Below are 24,884 nucleotides of genomic sequence, written 5' to 3'. Positions count from 1 at the left end.
TCTGTCCTTAAAGTTGGCAAACCTGTCATTCATGGCCACACTAGTAATGTACACAGTTGTTACATTATAAAATGAATAGGAAAATCAATGTTGCTGCTGACTGAAATACATGGAGTCATAAGTTTTTTTTAACCATCAAACGTTAAGCCAGCTGAAATTCACAGGCAGTTGGTTGCTGCGTAAGGTAATAATTTAATGAAAGAAAGAAACATCTGAAAATTGTGTGAAAGGTTTAGAAATAAAATTAATGTGCATAATGAAGAACGTTCAGGCAGACCCTTGATAATCACCAAGGACTTGTTGAAATGCATCAATGATTTCCAACCTTAGCCTTCTTTTTCCTGATGTTTCAAGAGCTGTTATTGTTCACATTGTTCATAACCATTTAGGCTTCAGAAAGGTTTGTGCGTATTGAGTACCACACGTCTTAACGGAATGTTACAAAAAAATGCGAATGGGATCTGCTTTGGAATTTTTGATACAATACACAGAAAGAGGTGATAAGTTCCTTAATTCAATTGTTACAGGCTATGAAACATGGATTTCATATTGCACACCCGAGAGAAAATGGCAGTCAAGTGAATGGCATTATCCTCAATCACCAACTAGACCAACTTAGGTCAAGCCACAGCCATTTGGACGCAAACTGTTGGCCACAGTCTTTTGGGAGATTTCATACCGCATGGAAAGACTATAAATGCAGAATCCTACTGCGAAACTCTATGTAAGTTACAGCATGCCATTCGAAATCTGCGATGTGGGCAGCTGACCGACGGCATAGTTCTGCTGCACGATGATGAATGTCCAAATGTTACGGGTCCGACAAGTGATTTACTGAGAATATTAGGATGGGAAATTTACGATCACTCACCATGTAGTCCAGACTTAGCTCCTTCTGATTACCACTTGTTTGTGAAATTGAATGAGTGGTAAGCAATTCGCAGCTGACAATGAACTTAAAACTGCTGTTAATCAGTGGCTAAATGAACTGGCAGCAGCAGAATAGGACGAAGGTATATTGAAGCTGGTGTATTGCTACGATAAATGTCTTAATTCAGTAGAGAAGTAGTTTAAGGTATATAGTATAAGGTATGTTATTTATAAAGTTTTCAGAATACATTTCTTTACAATGAAATGATCTTTACTTTAGATATAACCTATAAAAGAATACATTTGACCCAAAAGAAAATGGAATTATTTTTCATTTTTATTAAAAAAAATTAGCTTAAAAAAGTTTAGTTAATCTAAAAAAAAACATTTATTCTATAAAAATAATCAGAAAAATTGTGCTGAGTATGGTATTTGTGCCAAAATCAGTACTGATATTTGTATCAAAATAGTATTTAAACAAACATTATTATTTAATAAATTTATTGATAACGCACAAAATTATTTTTTTATTAGCTGTTGAGATTGTTTAACAACTGACTGGAAATTTTTATTTTGGCTCAGCAAGTTACAGATGAGATTACATTCTCCAACATATTCTCGGTTTCTTGATTTTTTCAGTGCTAAAAATGATTATTTGTAAAAGTTCATTACATCCTATGCTTTTGGGCATGCATAAACATATTCTTGTTTATCTTGTTGATGTCCTATCTTCTTTATGTCCTTGGCAAATCCATATGCCATGCATGTTTGCCCAGTCCACAGTTTAAGAAATATTTTATTCATTTGTTGAATAAACATTAGCGACTTTATAAGGTTGGAAATGCATAAATGTTCATGTCATTAGGATGACATTCTCAAAAAATTATGGTAATTCATTTTACAGAATATGTAGGTAACCATATGACCAGGTAATTAAAATGTGTTCATGTCATTAATATAACATTCTCAAAACGTTTTGGTAATTCAATTTACAGATGTGTAGGTAATTCTATCATTCCAGGCATTTATTAGTCCAGTGTTTAACGATTTTTCACGTAGAATTCTTTCAGACAAAACCAATTTATGTGAAATTTGGGCAGTAATAAGGAAATAGCTGAAGGAACAAAAGTTATATACTACCGATGTGTGCTTTTATCCTGGGGGTGGATGCCACCCCTTCATGGGAGTGGAAATTATTACATTCAAAATAACTGCGGAAATCATTGGAGGAATAAATTCTAAGCAAAAAATATTCTATAAAAAATTTTTTTAGAGTCACTTTTTAAGTTATTCATGATTGGAAATGTTGATTTTTCATCCAACCATTGAACAATTTTTCACAAATAACACAAAAATCGTACGTTTTATTGAAAAAATTATTATTAGAAAAAATGAAGCTTATAAAATATTGAAGATGGTTTTTTTTTATTTCTGTAGATGCAATACAAATCAAGTTATGCCTTGTTGAAGGTTACCTTTTGTTCACCAAAAACTGAAGGCAAACCTTTCAATGTTAAATAACAGAAAAACGGAAAATTTTTCAAGGAAATCCTATGGGGTATTTTTCAAAGTACTTGAAAAAACCTTTAAAATTGACTATGAAAATAGTTTTCATTAGCATGAAAACTTACGGAATTATGATTAAAATAAGATGGCTATCTCGCTTTTACGGAGAAAAAAATCAGCAATGAAACAAATGACTTTTCTGCAAGAATTGGAATTGAACGTTAATCCTTTTACAATTTAAAGTACCAATTATATCTTCTAAAAGTTTGACCAGTTTGGAATGTCTAGATTTGAAAAAAGGTAGATCCAATTTGAAAAATTTTTTGGAATTTCTTTAAAAAAAATTTTTTTTTTACTGAAAATTTTGGGTTTTTTTATTTTTGCAGAATAAAAATTGATTGAGATATCACCATTAGAAGGTGCATTTGAGTGCAAGGACCACCTTCCCCAACTCAAAAATTTCAAAAACAAAGGGCTCAAGGAATCTGAACTTTACCTAATTTAGAATTTTTTTATAGTAATAAAGTTAAAAAAAAACAATCTGATAAATAAATCAAAAGATTATTAGCAAAATAATATATTGGCTGTACTTCATCACCAAACCATTTCTTTTTGATATTTTAAATTTTAACATAAAAATGTTTTTAATTTCTGTATATATAATGATGTGGAATATGAAAATAATTCTTAATTAATTCTTAACTGGAGTTTTTAAATATTCTGAAATCTTTTTAATTGTGCATCTGTTGGTTTATTAATAATTAATACAGATAATTGCTATATAGATTCTGACTGTATTCTTTTCTATTCTAATACTTTATAAAATATGCACTTAACATTTGTGTTTTTGTGTAAATTTCTACCTTGTGTAACACAATCAAAATTCATGACAAATTCTGTTACACAAAAATTCAAGATATACTTACTATATTAGTGAAAAAATAATTATTTCCTCCTCTTAACATGTTAATTGAAAAAAATACAAAAGTTTAGCGGAAACTTATTTATTCTGAATTTGGTAAAAGACATAGAGAGAATAGTAAGGCTCTGGGGAAAATTGAGAAGAAAGGGTTGGCGTATTGTCCGATTCTGATTATACAGAACTCACATGGGGATGGTAAAGGAAATGAAGTGGATCAAAACTAAAAGGTAATTACAATAAGGCTGGTAATTGTTGCCAGTTAATTTTAGTGCAGTAGTTCAGAATTGTAAAAGGCAAGTACTTCTTGGTGTGGATTTAATTTAATAATTTCATAAAATTATCCTTTTGTGCTAACAGTCTGGTTCTCTTGGTGGAGAGTGAAGATGAACTTTGATTGCCGTTGTATCAATTTAATAGAATTGCTGACAGATATGAGTGCAGAATTTGTGCTTCTAAATACAAGGTATATTTTGTGGCAAGAAGCTGGTTACATCAAAAATTATAATTTATAACCAGATCTGGGAGCAAGATTGGAAAACCAAAACTGAGGTGATGGAACCTGTTTTGTCCTAATCCGTGATAATGATTTGCATACAAAATTATGAACTCTTAATTTGTATTGATTTTTTTTTTAAGAAAAAGAGTGATAAAGATTTACTGTTTAATTTGAGCTGTCTACAGAGATTTTTTTTGTTTAAGGCTCTTGTCAAATAAAATTTTCCTTTCCTACTATTTTTAATATTTGGTTTAACAGCCTTGTAATATTTTTATATCAGTCTTTTACTGATCATTATCTAAATTAATCATACTTTTTTGCAATAAGATTGGATCTTTACTTATTTACTCTTCTTTGATTCACTTTTCTTTAGAATTTATTTATCTGTAATTTTCAACAATATTTATTATGACGGTGAATCAAATTTAAACTGTAATTTTGTTATTCTACGCAGCAAACAGTTCCGAGCTGGATAGTGGAGAGGAAGATTAATGTTGGGTGTATTAGAGAGGGGGAACCAGCTTGATTAGCTCATTGTTGTGTCATCAGTACACTGTTGCACAAAGCTATTGGGACAAAACGACCCTAACAATTATAGGGAAATCTCACTCCTAGACACAACATACATAATTCTTTCAAGAATCATCATCAGGATTGGGTCACAACTCAAGAAAGAAGTAGGAGAATACCAGGGAACTTTCAGACCCTGGAGGAGCTGTCCAGACCAGAGAATGAGTCTCTGCTAATAATGGATTACAACAGGAAAAGAAACAGAGACTTTGTGATAACATTGGTAGATTTCAAGAAAGCTTATGACTGCATTCACAGAAAAACCCTACTAAAAATTCTAAGAAATCTCAGACTACATACCAAATTAATAAACATGATAAAACTGACCCTAATAAACACTAAGTTGAAAGTAAAATTCAAAGGCGAACTCTCGGAACCATTTGAGATCAAAACAGGACTGCACTGAGGTGATGGGCTCTCATTGCTATTATTGAACTACACTTTAGAAATGTTAATGAGGGAATGTCCCAAAAAATGGCCCCCAAAAAGTAAAGATAGGTTGAAAAATCAAAACAAACTGTCTTGGTTTCGCCGATGACTTGGCACTGCTAGCAAATGACCAACAAAGTTAAATCACAGATATTAGAACTTCAAAACATTGCAAATAAAATTGACCTCAAAAAATCATTCGAAAAGACAGAAATTATGCCCCAAAACCCAACACAATTAAAAGAAGAAAACATAAACTGTAATAAAATCAAAATATAACCCAATTTAAATACCTCAGAGAAATAATAACAAATAACCTTAATGAAAAAAACCTTGATCCAAATAAGAAGAAAAACGAACTAGCTAAAGCTCAAAAATTAACCTCTTATACTTACAATAGATGCAAAAATAAGACACTACAACACTGTTATAAAACCAGAAGCTACTTATGCAGCAGTAACACTCTTCCAACTCAACGAACAAAGACAGCCTTCAGAAAATCGAAAGAAGAATTGGAAGAACCTGCATCAATAAAAAGTACCAGAAAGATTGGCAGTGCTGGATTATTGCCCAACACAGCCTTCTACAAGGAGTTAGGACCCATCACTGATACCATGTGTAAGAGGAGACTAGGATTCTTTGGACATATGAGGATGCAAGATTCAAGACTTCTGAAACAGCTAGTACAGTACAATCTTGACCTGAAATACACGAAGGCAGGATGCAGATAGATAAGAGAGGATGAAAAAAATTGGCCTTACATCAAAAGACACCACAGATAAAGTAAAATTAAACAAAAACATCAAGAACAAAACACTCACCTCACACTTACAAGAAAAAACTCAACACAAATGTTTACAACACTAGAAAAAATACAAAGTTCGGAATTGGCTGACTAAAGTGATCCTATGCACTCATAAAAGATAATAATAATAATAGTTTGTAATTATTATTTTTTTAGTGGGATCTTTATGGGGTGTTGTAGCTTTGTTTTTTGCTATTTATGTTGCTGTATTTTACTACTTTTGAGCTGCAGAAATATTGCTGTTGTCACTTACAAGAATAATAAACATGAAATTATAAATTGTGTCTGTTTAAGAAACTTTTCGAATGTTTTATCCACATTAACTTGTTTGTGATAAGAACAAAGTGCGGTAGCAGGAATCCCTGAAGACAGATCAGCTTACCAGCAGTATGAAAAAAAAGAGAGAATATCTAAATAAATGGATAGGTTTTTGTAATAAAAAATATACATTGCAAAATATTATATATGTTATATATTAAATATATTATATATTAATATATGTTTAACATTTTGTCTGGACTTTGTTTAAAATATTTGCCAATATTTAAATTATTCTTGTTTAGCTTTAAAATTTTATTATTTTCTTCTACACTTTCTACACTTATTTTGTTTTTAATAAAAGTAAGATTTCTCAAGCTCTTCTTTGTATTTGATATACATTACTTACATCATTTTCTCAGAATTAAACTACCAACAAATTTTGTTGCAAAATTTTATTTGTTTATTGTCAGATTTATAAAGTTACTTCTATAAATAATTAATAAGTTAAGTCTGTAAATAATTGTGTTTTATGATACCCAATTTTTTGTTTATACAATAACTTTCTCAAAAATTACTAAAGGTTCGATCGTTCTGAACAATTTTATTCAGTTTTCAGCTCAAAAATCACATAAAACAAATTTAAGTTCCAAGAATTTCAGTAGGCTTCATTTTGCTCTTAAAAGCAGAAATCATTGCAAAGGTTTTCATAAGCAGTAACTTAGAAAGCGAAGCTTTTTCTGATACATGTTATTATGAACATTTTTTCTTTATTTTCAGTGTAGAACATGTTCTGAAATCCTTCTGTTTCATAATGAGACATTCTGTATAAAAAAATTGTAAGATATTCTATTCATTGCCACAGTACAATGGATACACAGAAAAAAGTAAATTACAGAGCATAAAATAAAACTTTTTGAGTATGTAGTAAGGAATGTAAGTACCCAAAATAAGACCATAACTTACATTTAAGATTTACTTCTGATTTGATAACTATCAAATGGAATACACAATCTATGTCTCTATTATTATTATTATTATTATTATTATTATTATTATTATTATTATTATTATTATTATTATTATTATTATTATTATTATTATTATGTATGTCTATTATGCAAGATGAACAAAAAGATCATATGCAACCCTTTTGTCTGTCGAGTAGTACGTCAGAAGAGTGGATTTCCAGTTTTAGTTAACATTGAAAATGTACCCAAAAACCCAGTTTTCAGAATTAACTTGAAAATCAATACGGTTCTGTTACTAATAGGTTTACATTATCCCTCCAAATTTCATTAAAATCTGTTAAGATTTGTGTCCAAAAGATGGGACGAAAAAATCTTATACATGCATACATATATGAATATCATGACCAGGTGCAGTAGCAATTTTCAAATTCATTGGAAATCTCTGAAAAAAGATAATTTGGTAACCAATGTATGAAAAAGTTGTAAACATTTTTTTTTTTTTATTAAATTTTAAGAAAGGAATAAATATTAAATAATCATAACTTACCATAATTTTATTATAATAATTGTTCGAAATGATCTCCGTTTGCAGCTACACAAGCATCAACATGTTAGCTGCTAATTTTTTAATTGTTGTACAATGATGTAAACATTTCCATTTAAGTTGATCAATTAAACGAAGATTATTTCTGAATACTTTTCTTTGAATAACCCCAAAAAAAATCCATCAGAGATAAAGCTGATAACCCAGGGTGCCATAAACCACAGGAGATATCTTGCTCCAACCAGTAAATGTATTTATTTCTTCTAACAGTTCGGTGAATTCTGTTATAATTCACTAGTAGTGTTCAGGTGTTACTGTTTCCATGAACAGTGAGTCGCTATTCTCTTGAAAAATTGCATACCAAACCAATTTTTTTCTGAATGTAATGTAGCTTTGAGGAAAATGTAAGGTCTCTCTGCACTTAAATATTAGTTGTTCTGGCTATTTACATACATAGCCACTTAGAATAAACCATGCCTCATCAGTAAAGAAAACATTATCCAAGATCAGAATATTGACATGAATAGCCATAATTAACTCTTTTTCCATTATTGAGGTCCTAGAAATTCATGCACATTGTTAATACAGAACAAACATAATTGTAATTCCATTGTAGCTTTGAAGATTTTGCCAAAAAAATTGTCATTTGTTTGGAATGTACTGTTGGGCGTTGCTATCTTCTGAGGTAGTTTTCTTATTGACTTTTAAGATGATCATTTAAAAAAGACATGGACACATTCTAAAGATTTGTCATTAGAACTGTTGGCCAGCCAGCCCATTTTTCTTCATCCACACTAGTTACTAAAATGTTCATGAATAATTGTGCATGAAGTTGTTGATTTATTGGGTACATTTGATAAAAAAAAAAAAAAAAAACTATAACGAAGTGCTCTGTCACTTTAAAAGTAACTCTCAAGAATAAATGCACATTGAGATTGTGTAAAAGTTATGATAGTATTTTATAACACACCTGCCACTGACAGATATAATGGAAAGATAATTGATTTTTATGTATACATTGTAGTTACAAGGTTTTGCATTAGCATCCTAACCATTAGTGCCAACCTAAAAGCAAATTTTCCATTTCGGTGGATTAATGAATTCAGGGTGCATCACTTTCTGCTCATTCTGTATAAGCCTCATCTTGTTAACTAGGAAATGAAAATAATAAAAATATTAGCAACTGTAGGGTGAAATCCACTTTCAAAAGAATTAATGGTTTTTCTACCCTCATCTCTTATAACATAGAAAAGTAAATTATATATCATCTAATTCCACCTTAATTCAAAAGAATCAATCTCAGATAATGCTTAAAGATCTGCATAAATCTTGGAATGTGAATAATCACCAGTTATGTAGAAATAAAAACATTGTAAAATTTTTTTCTCAATGGATTTTACATAACGTATCTGTGAATTTTAAATATGGATTACTAAACAATAGAAGCAAATTCTAAATGACACCTCTCATTAAGGAAAAGTACAGTCATCTTAATGGGAAGATATCTGTATAATGGTTATAATTTTGATAAATGAACTTTATCAATTCTGTTGGTTCCAACTTAGTTTAGAATGTAACATTAGCAAAGTAAATTGCTATATATTTTTGAATATCACAATAACATTTTCTTTTTTATATATGCAGAGAAGAATAAATTAGTTAGAACAGAACTTGGTCTTTTAGCTGGTGAATTTGAAATGTATTCTGTGAAGGAGGAACCTGTTTCTGTAACTTTTTGCTTAAAGCAGTTGAGAGCTATTGTATCTTTTGCTGAACCTTCAGGATTACCAATCACTGTCTTCTTTGAAGCTCCTGGACGGTAATAATTTTATGAATTATTTAATAAATTATCAATTTAGTTATAGACGTTCGAAATGTGTAGACTAATTTTTTATCTCTATCTATGTCTAAAACACAGCCTGAACTTTTAAAGACTTATTTTTAAAAAAATCTGTTGCTTTCTTTCCATAAAATGATACTATCAAAAATTGAATGTAACTTAAAATTAATATTCACTCTTGACCATCTACTGCAAGATTGCTAATCAAAGAGCTATGGTAAAATAAAATATGTGTAGATGCTCTTTTAGTGCACACCTCCTAGCAGCTTTTCATTTATATCATTGCCTTTATACAGCATTCAAACTAATATAGTACAAAATGTGTCTTTATTCTGAGTAAAAAGGTATAATTTGTTGTTAAAATAATTATTATTTTTATATTTTCTGCTAAGAACAGAATGATATCTATGTTCAGTACTGTTTACCTATCTTAGTTTCATTTTTTTCTAATATGTAGACACGTTTCAGAATAATTCCATTATAAAAACTTATTGTACTCACAGTAAGGTATAATTTATTAAGAAATAACATTAGGAAAATTGCATAAAATGGTGTTCAAAGATGGTGATACTGTGTAGTATTTGTCATCTAATTACTGATTACCTTACTGATGTGTATATAATATATATAATAATTTCAGTTTAAAGTAACATTATTGTACATTGTACATTATTGATATCTGCCTTATCACATGGTCAGTATGGCAGGTGATGAATCTGAATCCTCGTGTAGTTGTTCAATAGATAGGATATATTATTCCAACTACTGACCTTTCTGAGAATGTTGACAATACTTTCATGGAGAACTATAGAGAATGCTTTGCAAGTCTAATGAAAAGTTGAAAAGTACACGAGGTTATCTCTAAAATAATGACCATTTCATTGTAAAAAAATTTATTCTGAAAACTTCATAAATATTGTTTATTTCTCTTAAACTACATACCTTATATTATTCTACATAATCGCCACATGAATTAAAGCATTTATCATAGCCGTACACCAGGTTCAATATACCCTCTACATATTCTTCTGCCGCCAGCCCATTTAGCCTCTGATGAACAGCATTTTTAAGTTCATTGTCACCTGCGAATTGCTTACCACTAAAAATTCTTTCAATTTCCCAAACAAATGGTAATCAGAAGGAGCTAAGTCCAGACTATATGGTGGGTGATTGTAAATTTCCCATCCAAATGTGCTCAGTAAATCACGTGACAGACCCGCAACATGTGGATGTTCATTATCATACAGCAGGATGATGCCATCAGTCAGTTGCCCATGCTGCTGATTTTGACTTGTGCCATAACTTATGTAGAGTTTTACAGTAGGCTTCTGCATATATAGTCATTCCATGCGGCATGAAATCAATCAGCAGTTTACCAAACTGATCCCAAAAGATTGTGTCCATCAGTTTGCATCCAAAAGGCTGTGGCTTGACCTTTGTCGGTCTGGTTGGTGATTAAGGATGACACCACTCACTTGACTGCCATTTTCTCTCAGGCTTGTAATACGAAATCCATGTTTCATCACTGGTAACAATTGAACTAAGGAACTCACCTTTTTCTGTGTAGCACATCAAAAATTCTAAAGCAGATCCAATTTGGATTTTTTGTGACGTTCTGTTAAGACAAACAGCACCCAAGATGCACAAACCTTTCTGAAGCCTAAATGGTCATGAAAAATATGATCAATAACAGGTCTTGAAACATTAGGACAAAAAGCCTGATCGGAAATCATTAAGCGATGATCTTTTCTGATTTCATCATCGACATGTTTCAACAAGTGTGGTGATTATCAAAGGCCTCCCCGAGTGTTCTTCATCATGCACATTAATTCTGTTATTTCTAAACCTTCCATACCATATCCAGACATTTCATTCATTCATTAAATTATCACAGTATACAGCAAACATGAATTTCAGCCGGCTTAATATTTTGGCAGTTTAAAAAACGTATGAATCTATGTATTTCACAGTCAGCGGCAACATCAGTCTTCCTATTCATTTTATAACGTATAACTCACACGTAATCTAAGATACTACAACGCGACAACTTAGAGACTACAATTTAGTGTGTAAATTACTAACGTGGTCATGAACAACACAGGTTTGCCAAACTTAAGCAGAGAAAATTTCCAGCGGTCTTTACTTTAGAGATATCCCTCGTATAATTTTCATTATTGAGAAGTATCTGAAGGTATGACAAAAAATAGGATAATGAATCTCAATTGAATTTTTTTTTCTCGTCAGTCATTTGACTAGTTTGATGCAGCTCTCCAAGATTCGTTATGTAGTGCCAGTCGTTTCATTTCGGTTATATCCCCTACATCCTACATCCCTAACAATTTGTTTTACATATTCCAAATGTTGCCTTCGTGTACAATTTTTCCCTTCTACCTGTCCTTCCAATATCAAAGCGACTATTCCAGAATGCCTTAAGATGTGGCCAATAAGTCTGTCTCTTCTTTTAACTATATTTTTCAAATACTTCTTTCTTCATCAATTTGCCGCACACCTCTTCATTTGTCACTTTATCACCATCTGATTTTTAACATTCTTCTATAGTATCACATTTCAAAGGCTTTTAATCTTTTATTCTCAGGTACTCCGATCATCTAAGCTTCACTTCCATATAAAGCTACACTCAAAACATATACTTTCAAAAATGTTTTCTTTATGTTTAAATTAATTTTTGATATAAGAAAATTATATTTCTGACTGAAAGCTCATTTTTCTTGTGCTATTCGACATTTTATATGGCTCCTGTTTCGTCCATTTTTAGTAATTCTACTTCTCAAATAACAAAATTCTTCTACCTGCATAATATTTTCTTATCCTACTTTTATATTCAGTAGTTCATCTACTTTATTTCTACTACATTTCATTAGATTCATTTTAAGGAATTCGTTAAAGACTTCATTCATGCCATTCTCTGTTTCTTCTAAATCTTGTTTACTGTCGGGTAGAATTGCTATACCATCAGCAAATCATAGCATAATTACCTTTTCACCTAGCACTATTACTCGGGATCTAAATTGTTCTTTAATATCATTAATTGCTATGTAAAGATTAAAAGTAACCATTCCAGTCTACCTAATCAAATGCCTTTTCTAAGTCTATAAATGCCAAGCATGTTGATTTGTTTTTCTTTAATCTTCCTTCTATTACTCGTATTAATCCAAGCACTAAAATTGCTTCCTTTGTCCGTATACTTTTCCTGGAACCAGATTGGTATTCTCCTAACACTTCTTCCACTGTCCTCACAATTCTTTGATATCATGAAAACAATTTTGAAGTCTGATGAAACTTCTTCTTTTTTGAAATATTACTCACCAGTGCAATCTATCTATCACGTCCTCACCTGCTCTGCACAATAGTTCTGTAGATATCCCATCTATTCCAGGAGCCTTTCTCCCAATCAAATCCTTTTTTTTTATTTTTTTTTTGTCTTCAGTCATTTGACTGGCTTGATTCAGTTCTCCAAGATTCCCTATCTAGTGCTAGTCATTTCATTTTGGTATACCCCTACATCCTACATCCCTAACAATTTGTTTTACGTACTCCAAACATTGCCTGCCTGCACAATTTTTTCCTTCAATCTGTCCCTCCAATGTTAAAGCAAGTATTCCAGGATGCCTTAATATGGGGCCTATAAGTCTATCTCTTCTTTTAACTATATTTTTCCAAATGCTTCTTCATTGACTTGCTGCAACACCTCTTCATTTGTCGCTTTATCCAGCCATCTGATTTTTAATATTCTCCTATAGCACCACATTTCAAAAACTTCTGATCTTTTCTTTTCAGGTACTCTGATCGTCCAAGTTTTCACTTCCATATAAAGCTACACTCCAAACATATACTTTCAAAAATCTTTTCCTGGCGTTTAAATTAATTTTTGATGTAAACAATTTATATTTATGACTGACGGCTCGTTTCGCCCGTGCTATTCAGCATTTTATATCGTTCCTACTCTATCCATCTTTGTTTGAATTAACACTGCTCTCCTGCTCATCATTTTTTGATACAATTTCCTCAGTGACTTATTCAGAGTTCCTTAAACAAATTTTTCTGAAATTTATGCTTTTGATTCAGATTAAAAAAACGTAAAAAATTGAAACTTTAGAGCCATTATTAGATATTCATTTTACTTACTATGTTGAGAAAATATGATTCTAATATCACATTCTCCTTTCAAATTTTACCCTATAAATTATAATTTAAATTCATAATTCAAAACTAATACACATTTAAAAATTTTTCTGTTTTATTTACCATAAAAAAGGTTATTAAACATCTCAAAAAATAAACAGAGATGTTTAATAACCTTTTTTATGGTAAGTAAAGTCGTCTAACTATTCTTAAATTTTGAAATAAACTGGATAGATTTTTTTACATTTTACACTATTTGATTCTAAAGATTAGTTTTGATTATTTGCAATAATAATTTTCATCATTCATAAATTGTGACTATTTAAATATTGAACATTAGTAGTTTGACACCAAATATTATGCCAAATATATTGCCAAAAGCAGCAATTGCATTACTAGAAGATAGGGTAAATTTAAAAATTTGTAAAAAATAATATAATTCAGATTAATGATAATAAAAAAGTTGTGTGTGTGTTTATGTTTGTGTGTATATTTGTTTTAACTATACATTTAATAAAAATAAAGATTGCTACACAAATAAACAATATCACTAAGTTCCCAGTTACTTTACTTTGACAATATATCTATAATTGATAGAGGTCTGGCACATTCCTTCCACCTTGGATTATGAAGCAATTTAACGAAGTCTTCATCTTAATTTAAAATGTATCCCAAACAAACTCATTACTACTAAAATAACTAAAAATTAAACTTCAAATTAACAAACCAATATTGAATCAAATAACTAATAACATTCAATCAAGCATTCTTCTCAGAACTGGCTTGTCATCTGCTATTCAGTAGTTGACTACTCAAAAATTAGATTTATCTTGAACTTCCTCTGATTTAACTGAAGTTCAAGTGGGTAAATTCTTTGAACTGGACCCAATAGTTGTTCATCTTTACCAGGAACTAGTTCTATACTCTTCACTAATGGCCAGTCCATTCTTCTCAGTAAGCATAACATCTCCTACCTCAAACCATTATTCTCTTCTGTGACTATCAAATTTAAGCAAAGATATTCAAAGTATAAAATTATACCTGCTGTAAAATTATACTTGAAAGTTAGTATAATAAAAAAATGTACTCATTAAAAAACAATAACTATAAAAAAGTAAATGCAAATCTAAATAAATAATAAATAAAAGCAAAACTCATTAAAACATTGAATCATTGTAACAAATTGTAGAAAATAAAAAAAATATATATTAACAACCCATTACCATCTAAATTTGCAGGTCTTAGAAAAATCCACAAAGAAAACTTTTCCATCAAGACCTCTTATCAATTACATAAATATAATTTATGTAATTTAATTTTGAACCTATAACATATTACATATTTATAGCATACTTACACATAACATATTTATACATATTTATAACATATTACATATAACATATTTTGAACCTATATAAATATTAAAAGAAATAAAATTAGATAACTGTGACATTAGTTTCAAGTGATTTATACTGTATATACACAAAATTCCAGTAAAGGAAACATTAAATATTATTAAAAAATTATTACACAAAAATAAAAATAAACATTTCTATAATAAATCAAATAATATTGGAACTCGCCTTAACCATGCATAATTAATATACATTTAATTATGAATTTTACTTTTACAGAAAGAAGTTATACCAATGGGATCCCCCATTAAATAATATGAGATGTTTTTATAAAAAAAAGGAAGAAATTATATTTAATATTAACATAAAACTTATATTAGATACATAGATGATATTTTCATAATATTTAATAAACAAATAAATTCATACCACGTAATAATTCTTAATAAACTTAATGATTTCCATAAAAATGTATTGCATACTATAGAAATAAACAATGCATACTGTATAAATTTTCTTGACAGATATTAAAAAAGATAAAGAAAAATAAAAATTACAAGTACAAAGGAAAGCAATTTTATTAATGACTGTAAATAACCTCTCCATCAAAAAATTGTCACATACAATAATATGATAAACAGAGATTTACAGTGATGATAATATTAAAAATGGATTAAACTTCAACATACAGCAATTGTTGCTAAATTTATTCAGTTGAAATTGGATAAAATAATAACATCATTAATGAATTAACAAATTTATTAACATACAAGTACAGCAATGAAAAAACATTTTTTACTCTTATAATTAGTTAATGATAATAAAAATGTTTGTTGTACCTGCAACATTAATAATAGCAATAATTCATTTCACTTCTTCAAAAAACATCTTGCAAAGTTCCGTAAAGAAGCTCCTAAAACTAATAACAAGAAATTAGAAAACTTAATAACAATGAATTGGATAATAAAAACATTTATGATACACCAGGGTATATGTAATTAATTGTGATAAAGATTGTAATAAATTATATATAGTATCACTAAATGGTTTTGATGGCACGTGGCACCTTAGTACCATTTGTGTGTTTTGTGAGGTTACCCAGAGAAGGGCTGTTAGGTCTGGAAGCTAGTCTCCAGCGATGTCAGCTCATTTGTATTCAGGGAGCTGTGACTTGTTTGTTAGAAAGAAACCAAGCTTCCCTCCCCTCAGTGGCAGTTGGGTTCCCACTGCAGTGTGGCAGTGGTGGTCCCAAGAGCCCTGCAGTGTTCGGTCGGCATCAGTCATCTTCCACCATCAGTACAGCCAATGCGGTTCTCCCCAAGAATGATCCCACACTGGGCCGGCTCCTGCTAATGGTCCATTGATCAGCCCGCTAGTCAGGACACTTAAGCTGGAGTGGGAAAGTGGCGTCCATGCCCATCGCTCCCGCAGCAGGTTGGCCAGACCTGCTGCTCTGGCAGATATGTTTGCATCCACCAGGAGGTCCTACAGTCTAGTGGTGAACTAATTGCAAATCAGAAAGGTTCAAATCGTAGAAAAGGCAGTTACTTTTACATGGGTTTGAATACTAGATTGTGAATACCGGTGTTCTTTGGTGGTTAGGTTTCAATTAATCACATATCTCAGGAATCATCGACTTGAGATTGTACAAGACTACACTTCATTCATATTCATACATATCATCCTCATTTATCCTCTAAAGTAATACCTTACAGTGGTTCCAGAAGGTAAACAGAAAAAATGAGAGGGGAGGTCCCACATTGGGCCGGCTTCCATCTCCAGATGGTGGACAGCGAAAAATAATCTTACTGTGCTGTGCTCTTGTTATATTTTTGCCTGCAAGTTGTGAAGTTGCTGTGATGGGAGAGTTGCTCCGTCAGCTGACTAGGTGGGGAGGGCACTTGTGCTGGCATGTAGGTATATTGTGCTCCCGCTGACATCTTAATAGCTCTCCTCACCAATATGAAAAGTACAGCATTTACATGGCAATAATAGGTATCAACAATTAAACAATTAAAAAACTATTTAAGGAACACTTGCAAGCATTTAAATATAATAAACAAAAATGAAACTACACAGATCACATAAAATGCAACAAACATACATTTTTAAATTTTCAAGACATAAAAGTATTAGAAATAAATAATAATAAATCAAAAACACAGTCAACAGATGTCAAAAAACCATATGATACTGAGGATGTATGAGAAAAACAAGATTTAACATTTGTTTTAAATGTAATTTAATAAATATAAAGATCTCTACACAAATACGCGTTAAGTTATAACAATACTAGTAAAAGAACTTGCTTCCTGGTTGCATTACATCTATACTGCATCTGAAGTGTGATAGAAATAATTAGTTAAGGATAATAAAACATTTATATATATATATATATATATAAATAATTGCATTTAGAAAAAATTACTACATACAAATAATTAAGACACCAATATCTACATAACATTTAAATGCGATAACCAATTCTGAAAGAAGGTTAAGACAATAAAAAAGTGCATTACAAAGTAACCTACCAACTAATAAATAACCAAAATAACAAAAGAATTTGTTTGATAAAGTGTAGTGTATAAAATATCATGCGATAGCCCCAATCAATTGTATAGCACACATATATGAGATCATATATAGGTAGCACCATCAACGGGTCATTTAATATCAGATTTAAGGAATACTAAGAAACTCTTCAATATTAATTAGACAATTTTCCCTGATCAAAATAGCTGAGCACTGGATAAAACGTGTGTACACTGTAATAAATGCATGTATATATGTGAACATTTTAGAATGAAACGACAATAAATTAGAAAAATATTACATTACCTCTAAAAAGAAAATTACATTTCTATGAAACACCAAACACAGTACAATTATATTATTTGAAATTGAAACCAAAATTAATAAGTCAGCAGAGCACTATCTACTACAATAGACATTACAAAACCATAAATACTTTGATTAATCCAATGATAGCTATCGGAGACATTTTATTCTAATGACAGTGTGGATTTGTAATTTATAGATTTCACATACTTTATCAATTATATATTTATATGAATGTATTTTTTATATTAAAGTGTAATTCAAAAAATGTTAGATGTCCAGTTAAAGCACTGAAATAGTGTGAAAGTTCTTCATGATTTTTATACAGATTGTCGGTTATTTTAATTTTTTTATGGCTAATATTTTTTCATTTTTCCTAAAAAACCTAGTTCCTCAAATAATGGTTTACCAGTTGTAGGCCATTTTCCAAGTAATAGCTGTTTACGTCAAAAATATTTTTTGAAATCTAAAAAAAGATTTTGTTAGTTTTGATGAACTGAATTCACCCTCATCATAATTATGGTTTCTCATTATTACCCTTTTACCTTATTGTTATTATTATTAAGATTATCAAAATAAACATCAATATTTTTTAAATAAAATCAATCTCTAAACGAGAAGGTAATGGAAAAATAGCCAATCGAAAACTGTCTGTTCAGGAATTTCAAAATTGGGGAAAAATATTGATCAAAGATAAAAAAAATTAATATATCTTTCATCGCTTGGCCATAAATTCAAATAACGTAGAAAATCTGAAGAATCTTCAGATTCTTTGTTTTATGATTTATTCAAGTTTTTGATTTATTATAATATCTATGAGGTATAAATAAACTTTCATTATCATAATTTATTGTTAAAAACAAACAACCCACAGAAAGGTAATTATAGTAACTTTTAAAAAGTAAAGTTGCATACAAAATCAATTACTTAGCTTGTATTATGGTAATTATCTTTTGTTTCTGTCTCAGAATTTTCCAGCAGAAAATTCTTGAGAGGGATCTATCTAAATTAATTAATTTACAAACATATAAGGCAGTGATATTTTTATTTGTTTGTTTTTAAAATAGAATAAAACAACTTTTCTTCTTAATTTTTAGAAATATGCTTCCAGAATATTTTCAGAGGTTTAGTTCAACTTTTTCATAATAGTTTTATATATGACATCGCTGTCAATGTTGCTTGTTTTAAGTGGTTATGATATTCCTCTACTATGTTTGAGTTTTGTGGTAGCTGTTTGGGTCAAATTTAGTTTATTCTCAGAATGTAAATATGAACTAAAGCTAATTGCAGACAGGATGTTTATATGAAATGTATAGTCTAATTTTCTTTTATGTGAAGGTTGAATAAAATAAGAAGGAATTGTTTTGAGTGTGGAGTGAATAAAGAATTTTAGATTCAATTCCGTTTGGATTAGTAGCAGAGTCAGAAGGTATCACCAGTTAACCAAAATCCAGAGAAACATTTTGAATATTTTATCCTGTGTATGATTGAAGAAGCAAGGAATGGTCAAGATTTTATTTCATTCTAAATAACATTAATGTCAGGAAGTAAATATCCCTGATAAATAATAGCATTACTACTCGCTCAAATTTTTTTTACACATGTTGAATTAGGTAAGCTCATTTGTGAACCAATAAATAATATTTTATATTTGTATTGATTAAATTATGGTTTGTATTAATAAATATTAATTTGGGATTTTTTTTTCAGACCGGTTATATTTTCTGTCAGCAGTGAATCTATATATGAAGCAAATTTTGTAGTTTCATCACTTGCATCATTGATAGATGTACGCAGTCAAGATACTCAGAAATCAAGTGTATCTGCCAATAGTAGTGTACCAAAACAATCAAGCCTACAGTTAGTAGAGAAGGAAAAGCAAGTTGCATCTCAAATTAACCCACCAAATGTGAAACCAAGTTCAAGTAACGTTAGAGAGAACATTTCATTTAAAAGTGTTATTAGAAACAGTCATGTTTATAATGCTTCTAGAAAAAGGCGTTGTACCTCTGATGAGCGAGACTGTAATTCCCTTCACAAGGACAGTCTTTCTAATAATAGTGATAAAGATATGAATGGCCAATCATCCTCTCATAGTTCATCGCAAGATACAATACTCATTCCAAATAATGGTATGGAACTGGATGCAAATAATGGTATGGAACTGGATGAAAGCATACCTAGTTCTCAGTCAAATACATCAGTTTATCCACTAAAAGATATATTTAGTAGATGTGTAAATGTTACATTTCAGAGAAACTCATTACCAGGTTTCAATAAAGTTATTGCATATGATTCTGATGGCCTTGAAGATTCTGACTAATCTGTTAAATATTGATAGTTATTTCATTTTCTATAATAAAAGTCATTCAGTTCCATGAAATATATGAAGAACCCGGGGAAATAATGTGCTAACCCAAATTCAATTGATTTTTCTCAAAATCAATTTGAAGTTTTAAAAATGTACAAATCAGAATATTCAAGCAATTTTCTTTACACCGTAGCATTTCTATCTGTTTCACTTTTTATATTAAGAGTGAAATTTAAAGAAAAAATAATTCATCAGTCACCTTATTCTACAAGAATTAGAAAATTATTCAGCAAGGATTGGCACCTTTTCCCCCGATATTTGGCATATTATGATTAGTTGAAAATAAAAGCATGGTTCACTTTTAATGATAATACTGAACAAACATAAAACAAGAAAAAATATTATATATAACTCTGTGGAAATTAACATAAAAAGTTATTAATACATTATATTGTTAATTCATTATCACTATCAGAATAAAGTCCATCAATAATTTATGACCAACTGTCTTCATCATTTTCTGCACGTTCAATATTCTGATAAAATCCATGATGTATTGGAAGAATCCAGTTCAAAAGAGAAAGAATATCAGCTTGTTTTTTCTGTCAATTTTTAGTGGTTTGGAATTCATATCAGGTAACTCACTTATTCTGTCAGTGATGCAGGTCAACCATTTTTTTAAATATTGACATAATTATACACAGGTAGGTCATTGTAAGTAAATCATACCTCTAAATTAAATTAATCACTTGCTGAAATTTTGAATACTGCTGAATCAGAAAACCTTAATAGTTCTTAGAATTGTGTTTTATTTTTCTTTGAAATTTTTGATATTAGCACACTGAAAAAGTCATCAAGTTTTATTTTTGTATCTTAAATTTTTTTCATTTTATTTGACTATAAGATGCAGTTTACCTAGTCATCAGGACTATGTACATGTAGATAATGTTTTCACGAATGCAATTCAATGCGGTCAAAGTCTCGATCACAGGGAGTTGAGTATGCCTCACTACCAGAAAATGATGAAACACAGATGCCTACTTGAACAAGGAATTAAATAGTAAATATTTCAGCAAACATGAACCTATTTCACATGATCCATATTTTCCGGTAATTTTCAACCAAACATGTGTCCCACATCTCTACCACAATCATGTATTCCAAATTTGTAAGTTGACTTCCTTTCATAAAATGCTGGAGCAGCTATTTTGGTGTTGGAAGAGCTTGCTGCAGATCTACAGTTATTACATGATACTTTTCTGGTGGAGATTTAGCCATCTCCATCAAAACCTTTAACTTTTCATGTGCAGCGTCTGCTTTGCTCAAGTGAATGGATTTGTTCTTTCTAGTTCAGTGATCTGATCTGTGTTCAACCTTCCAATTTTGCATCATCAATTTTAATTTTAAGCAAGTCAAAAAGTAAATAGGTAGATATCTGCACATTGATTTAACTTTCTATAAACTACACCAAGGTATATATTTTTCTGGAAGAACTGAACTTATGGTGAGATCACTGCCTAGATAGTGTTTATTAGGATTTTGGCTTCTACTGTAATGACTCGCATATTTTGGAGTGGAATCTTTTTTGAGTATATATGGGGGTCGGTTTTGGTGTATGCCCCTACCATCAGGTTAAGCAACAATACCGTCTATAATTTTCTATTGAAGTAGCTGAAACCATTTACACGAGTTCTGTAGCCCATGTACTACTAAAAACATCACAAAAATTTTTATTTCACTATTACTACTTTTTATAACTATGAAAAACTAAAATCTTTCATTGATCGTTCAACCTTTTTATAATGTTTCTTAGCCTCTATTTTCATAATTTGAAATGGGTATATATTTTGTGCTAAAAATCTCCCAAATCCCAAAATGGATTAAAAATATTCTCATTTTCATTACATACCTTATTCCACCAGTTAAAGAGGGCAAGAACACGGCTTCCCAACTTCTCTTCCAGGAACTGTTTTTTCTTAGACATACTGCTGCCCTTTATTTCTACACTTTTTAATATTTTTGCCACAATCAGCATTAATTTTTCTTTTTCTACTCAAGCCAGATTTTGTAGGAGTTATGTCCATAGATTGTGAAATAGTTTCCTTGTGTCTGGAACAAAAAAGTGATTACCTAGCTATTAGACATTAATTGAATTAGAGTATTGATCAGTTCAAAATTCTATTGTTCATTTTAGTCACAATTTGTAGATAAAATAAAAAACAATAAGAAAATAAATAAATAAATGGTAATAAATGATACAAAATAAACTAAGTTAATAGTACTTAACATTAAACTAACTAACCAAAATTTAAGTTTGATGAAAGAAGGGTTTAACCCATAGCATTAATACAAATTAAATATTTTTACTAACCTCTCGATGTTTATCATCATTAGATGATGATGATTCAGATAGATAATCCAGATCTAAGTCACTACTATCACTGGCCAAAGGATGTTCAATATGATTTAAACATGAACTGTTTTCTCTAAGAGCATTCATACTGTTATTGTTGGCAGTCATCTTGATGTAGGTTAGCTTCAAATAAAGGAAACGTTTATTGAGTGGTAGAAAAATATATACCTATTATCAGATGATTTAGAGCAGTGTTACCAACATAATATATTTTTTATACTAGTATAAAATTAGAAGATTTAAAAAAAGTTAAAAACTCCATTTTCATGAAAGTGTGGGTTAGCACCTTAACTCCCCATGCCCTTCATATTATATCATATCATATACCTAGTTGTTAATTTTATATTAACCACTCATAATTTTATAATGTGAAGGAATAAAATAATTTGTTAAAAAGAAAAAAATCAAATCGTTGTTAGTGTTCACTTCTAAATTTTTCTTTGTCATAAACAGAGATTTCACACATAAGTTTATTTTTATAGTGTTAATTATATTTATTTAGATAAATTGTAATTTTTAACTGGTGATCTCTTGCCGATCTCCATGGTGGAGTGGTAGCGTCTCTGCCTTTTATCTGGTGGTTCCAGGTTCAAATCCCAGTCAGGCAAAAATGTTATTTGTTTGCCACAAAATTCCATTTCCATATCACATCCACAAGCTTCAAGCCTATCATAGTGATATCATCAAACCCAAAAAAAATTAAGTGCTTTGTGGCTGAACAAATAATTATCTGACAACACTCAGTTTAATTACAAGGGGTATTCATGTCAACCCAAGACTATTAATTTTTAATAAATGCAGAACACACTTATGATAGTAAAAAATCTGATATAATCCCCTGCCCACATTTATACATTTATCCCAGCGTCTCACTAGTCCGTCGATACCTGCAGTGTTGAAAGATTTGTCGTTATGTCGAAACCATGATAGGACCAATGAATTCATCTCATCGTTACTGTTGAAATTCTAGCCTCCCAGGAACAATTTCAAGGGCCCGAACAGGTGAAAACCATTGAAAACAAGATCCAGACTGGGAGTGTGGCAATCATTCCCAGCCAAGAACTTATACATGTCATGCGGTGGGCTGTATGTGATCGTGCATTGTCCTGCAGAAACAGAACTCTTTTAGTGATTGCATCAAGCATTGTGCACATCTTGAAGAACTTTCCAATAGTACTTACTGTTAATATTGACTCCACATGGTAGAAAATGGACATGAATGATGCCATTTTTATCCCAAAAAACTGAGGCAATACTTTGGTGGCTCTGAACCACCTCCACCAGGATCATCACTCACTGATGTACAGCCTTCTTTAAAACATTTGCATCACTCAAATGTTTTACTACAAATAATAGTCTCATCATCATACTGTAGAAGAAGTCATGAATAAATGTCACCGGGTTTAATTCCTTCATTCGTGAGAAATTTCAGTACAACGTGCTATCCCACATACCCATTCACTACATTGGACGCCATGTTCTTTACAACTGACTGTTGTTGTACAACATTAAACAACAACTGAATATGTTGTTGTTTAATGTTGATTCACGCTTGTAAGCCATGCAGTTGTACCTTATGCGTATGTGTACAACCAACAGAATGTGCAAGAATCTCCATTTACACTCTAGTCTTAACAAAAATCCCAGATTGACATGAATGTCCCTCAGTGGTGTGAATGTTAATTCAAACTTGTGTTATGGTTATAACATCATGCATATGTGTACTGACTTTACTGTCTGTGTGGTTGGTTACTGAAACCGGTTTTTCAGGATAGCCATCACATGAATTGAGGCTGTAACGCACTATTATAACAATAGGTTTCATTCAGATGGTGTAATATTTCATGTAATAAAATAATAAGAAAAATTTTGACTTTAACAATGTATTTCAAAATAACTAATTAATAGGTATATTCACAATGTATTTCAAAATAGCTAATTAATAGGTATATTCACTTGTACACTTTGTAATTTAACTCAGAATTTTTGTAAACAAGTTTGCTTATTACTTAAGACACAAATGAAAATTATAAAATGTTTATTAAATAAAAAGAAATATAATAGTTAAGCATATTGTAAATACTTTACATTTAGAAAAATGTTTTGGTTAGTTATATAGTTTGTTAAATTTTTATGGAATAAAATAAAAATTGTAAAAAATTATTAAATTTTAAGAAAAAAAAATTGAATAAATAAAAAAATATATACAAAACAAATTTACCCTTGAAGTATTGATTTCTTTACAAAATGGAAATCAATCTGAAATAAACTATATGTACTCATTTTATTCTAGGTTAAATCATCAAAACATTCAAAATGTTCTTGACCCAAACACAGAAGATTAGAACTAGCATATTATAGACTACATAGTATTGCCATATCAGTGTATTTATTAACATAAGATAAACTCCTGTCTAGAGATTTTTATATATGGAAAAATAAACCATTTCAAGATTTACTGCTGTTAAAGATCGTACTGAGAAGATCAGTCCTTTCTCTCAGTTGCCTACTTAACGAATACAACATTATTGAACTTATTCTATTACAAGTTCCAGGTTATAAATGATTTCTCATTCTATTTTTCTTTCTTTTACCAATACGTTTACTTTT

At 30.3% G+C, this 24,884-nt stretch overlaps 1 protein-coding gene across 1 annotated transcript in view; it reads left to right on the top strand.

The window, feature by feature from the left end:
* The window catches only part of Rad9 (cell cycle checkpoint control protein Rad9), a 50,062-nt gene extending 25,703 nt beyond the window's left edge, over positions 1 to 24,359 (top strand). Inside the window, exons 5-6 of the mRNA XM_075382219.1 lie at positions 9,016 to 9,190; positions 19,261 to 24,359. Of these exons, the coding sequence (XP_075238334.1) occupies positions 9,016 to 9,190; positions 19,261 to 19,873 (788 nt within the window). The 3' untranslated portion in view covers positions 19,874 to 24,359. The remainder of the gene's footprint in view (positions 1 to 9,015; positions 9,191 to 19,260) is intronic.
* Positions 24,360 to 24,884: the final 525 nt, after the last annotated feature.

The sequence above is a fragment of the Lycorma delicatula genome, chromosome 1, assembly GCF_047948215.1.
Source record: "Lycorma delicatula isolate Av1 chromosome 1, ASM4794821v1, whole genome shotgun sequence".
NCBI classification, from domain to species: domain Eukaryota; kingdom Metazoa; phylum Arthropoda; class Insecta; order Hemiptera; family Fulgoridae; genus Lycorma; species Lycorma delicatula.
The sequence above is the reverse complement of the archived record's forward strand: the minus strand, read 5'-3'. Positions and strand labels throughout refer to the sequence as shown.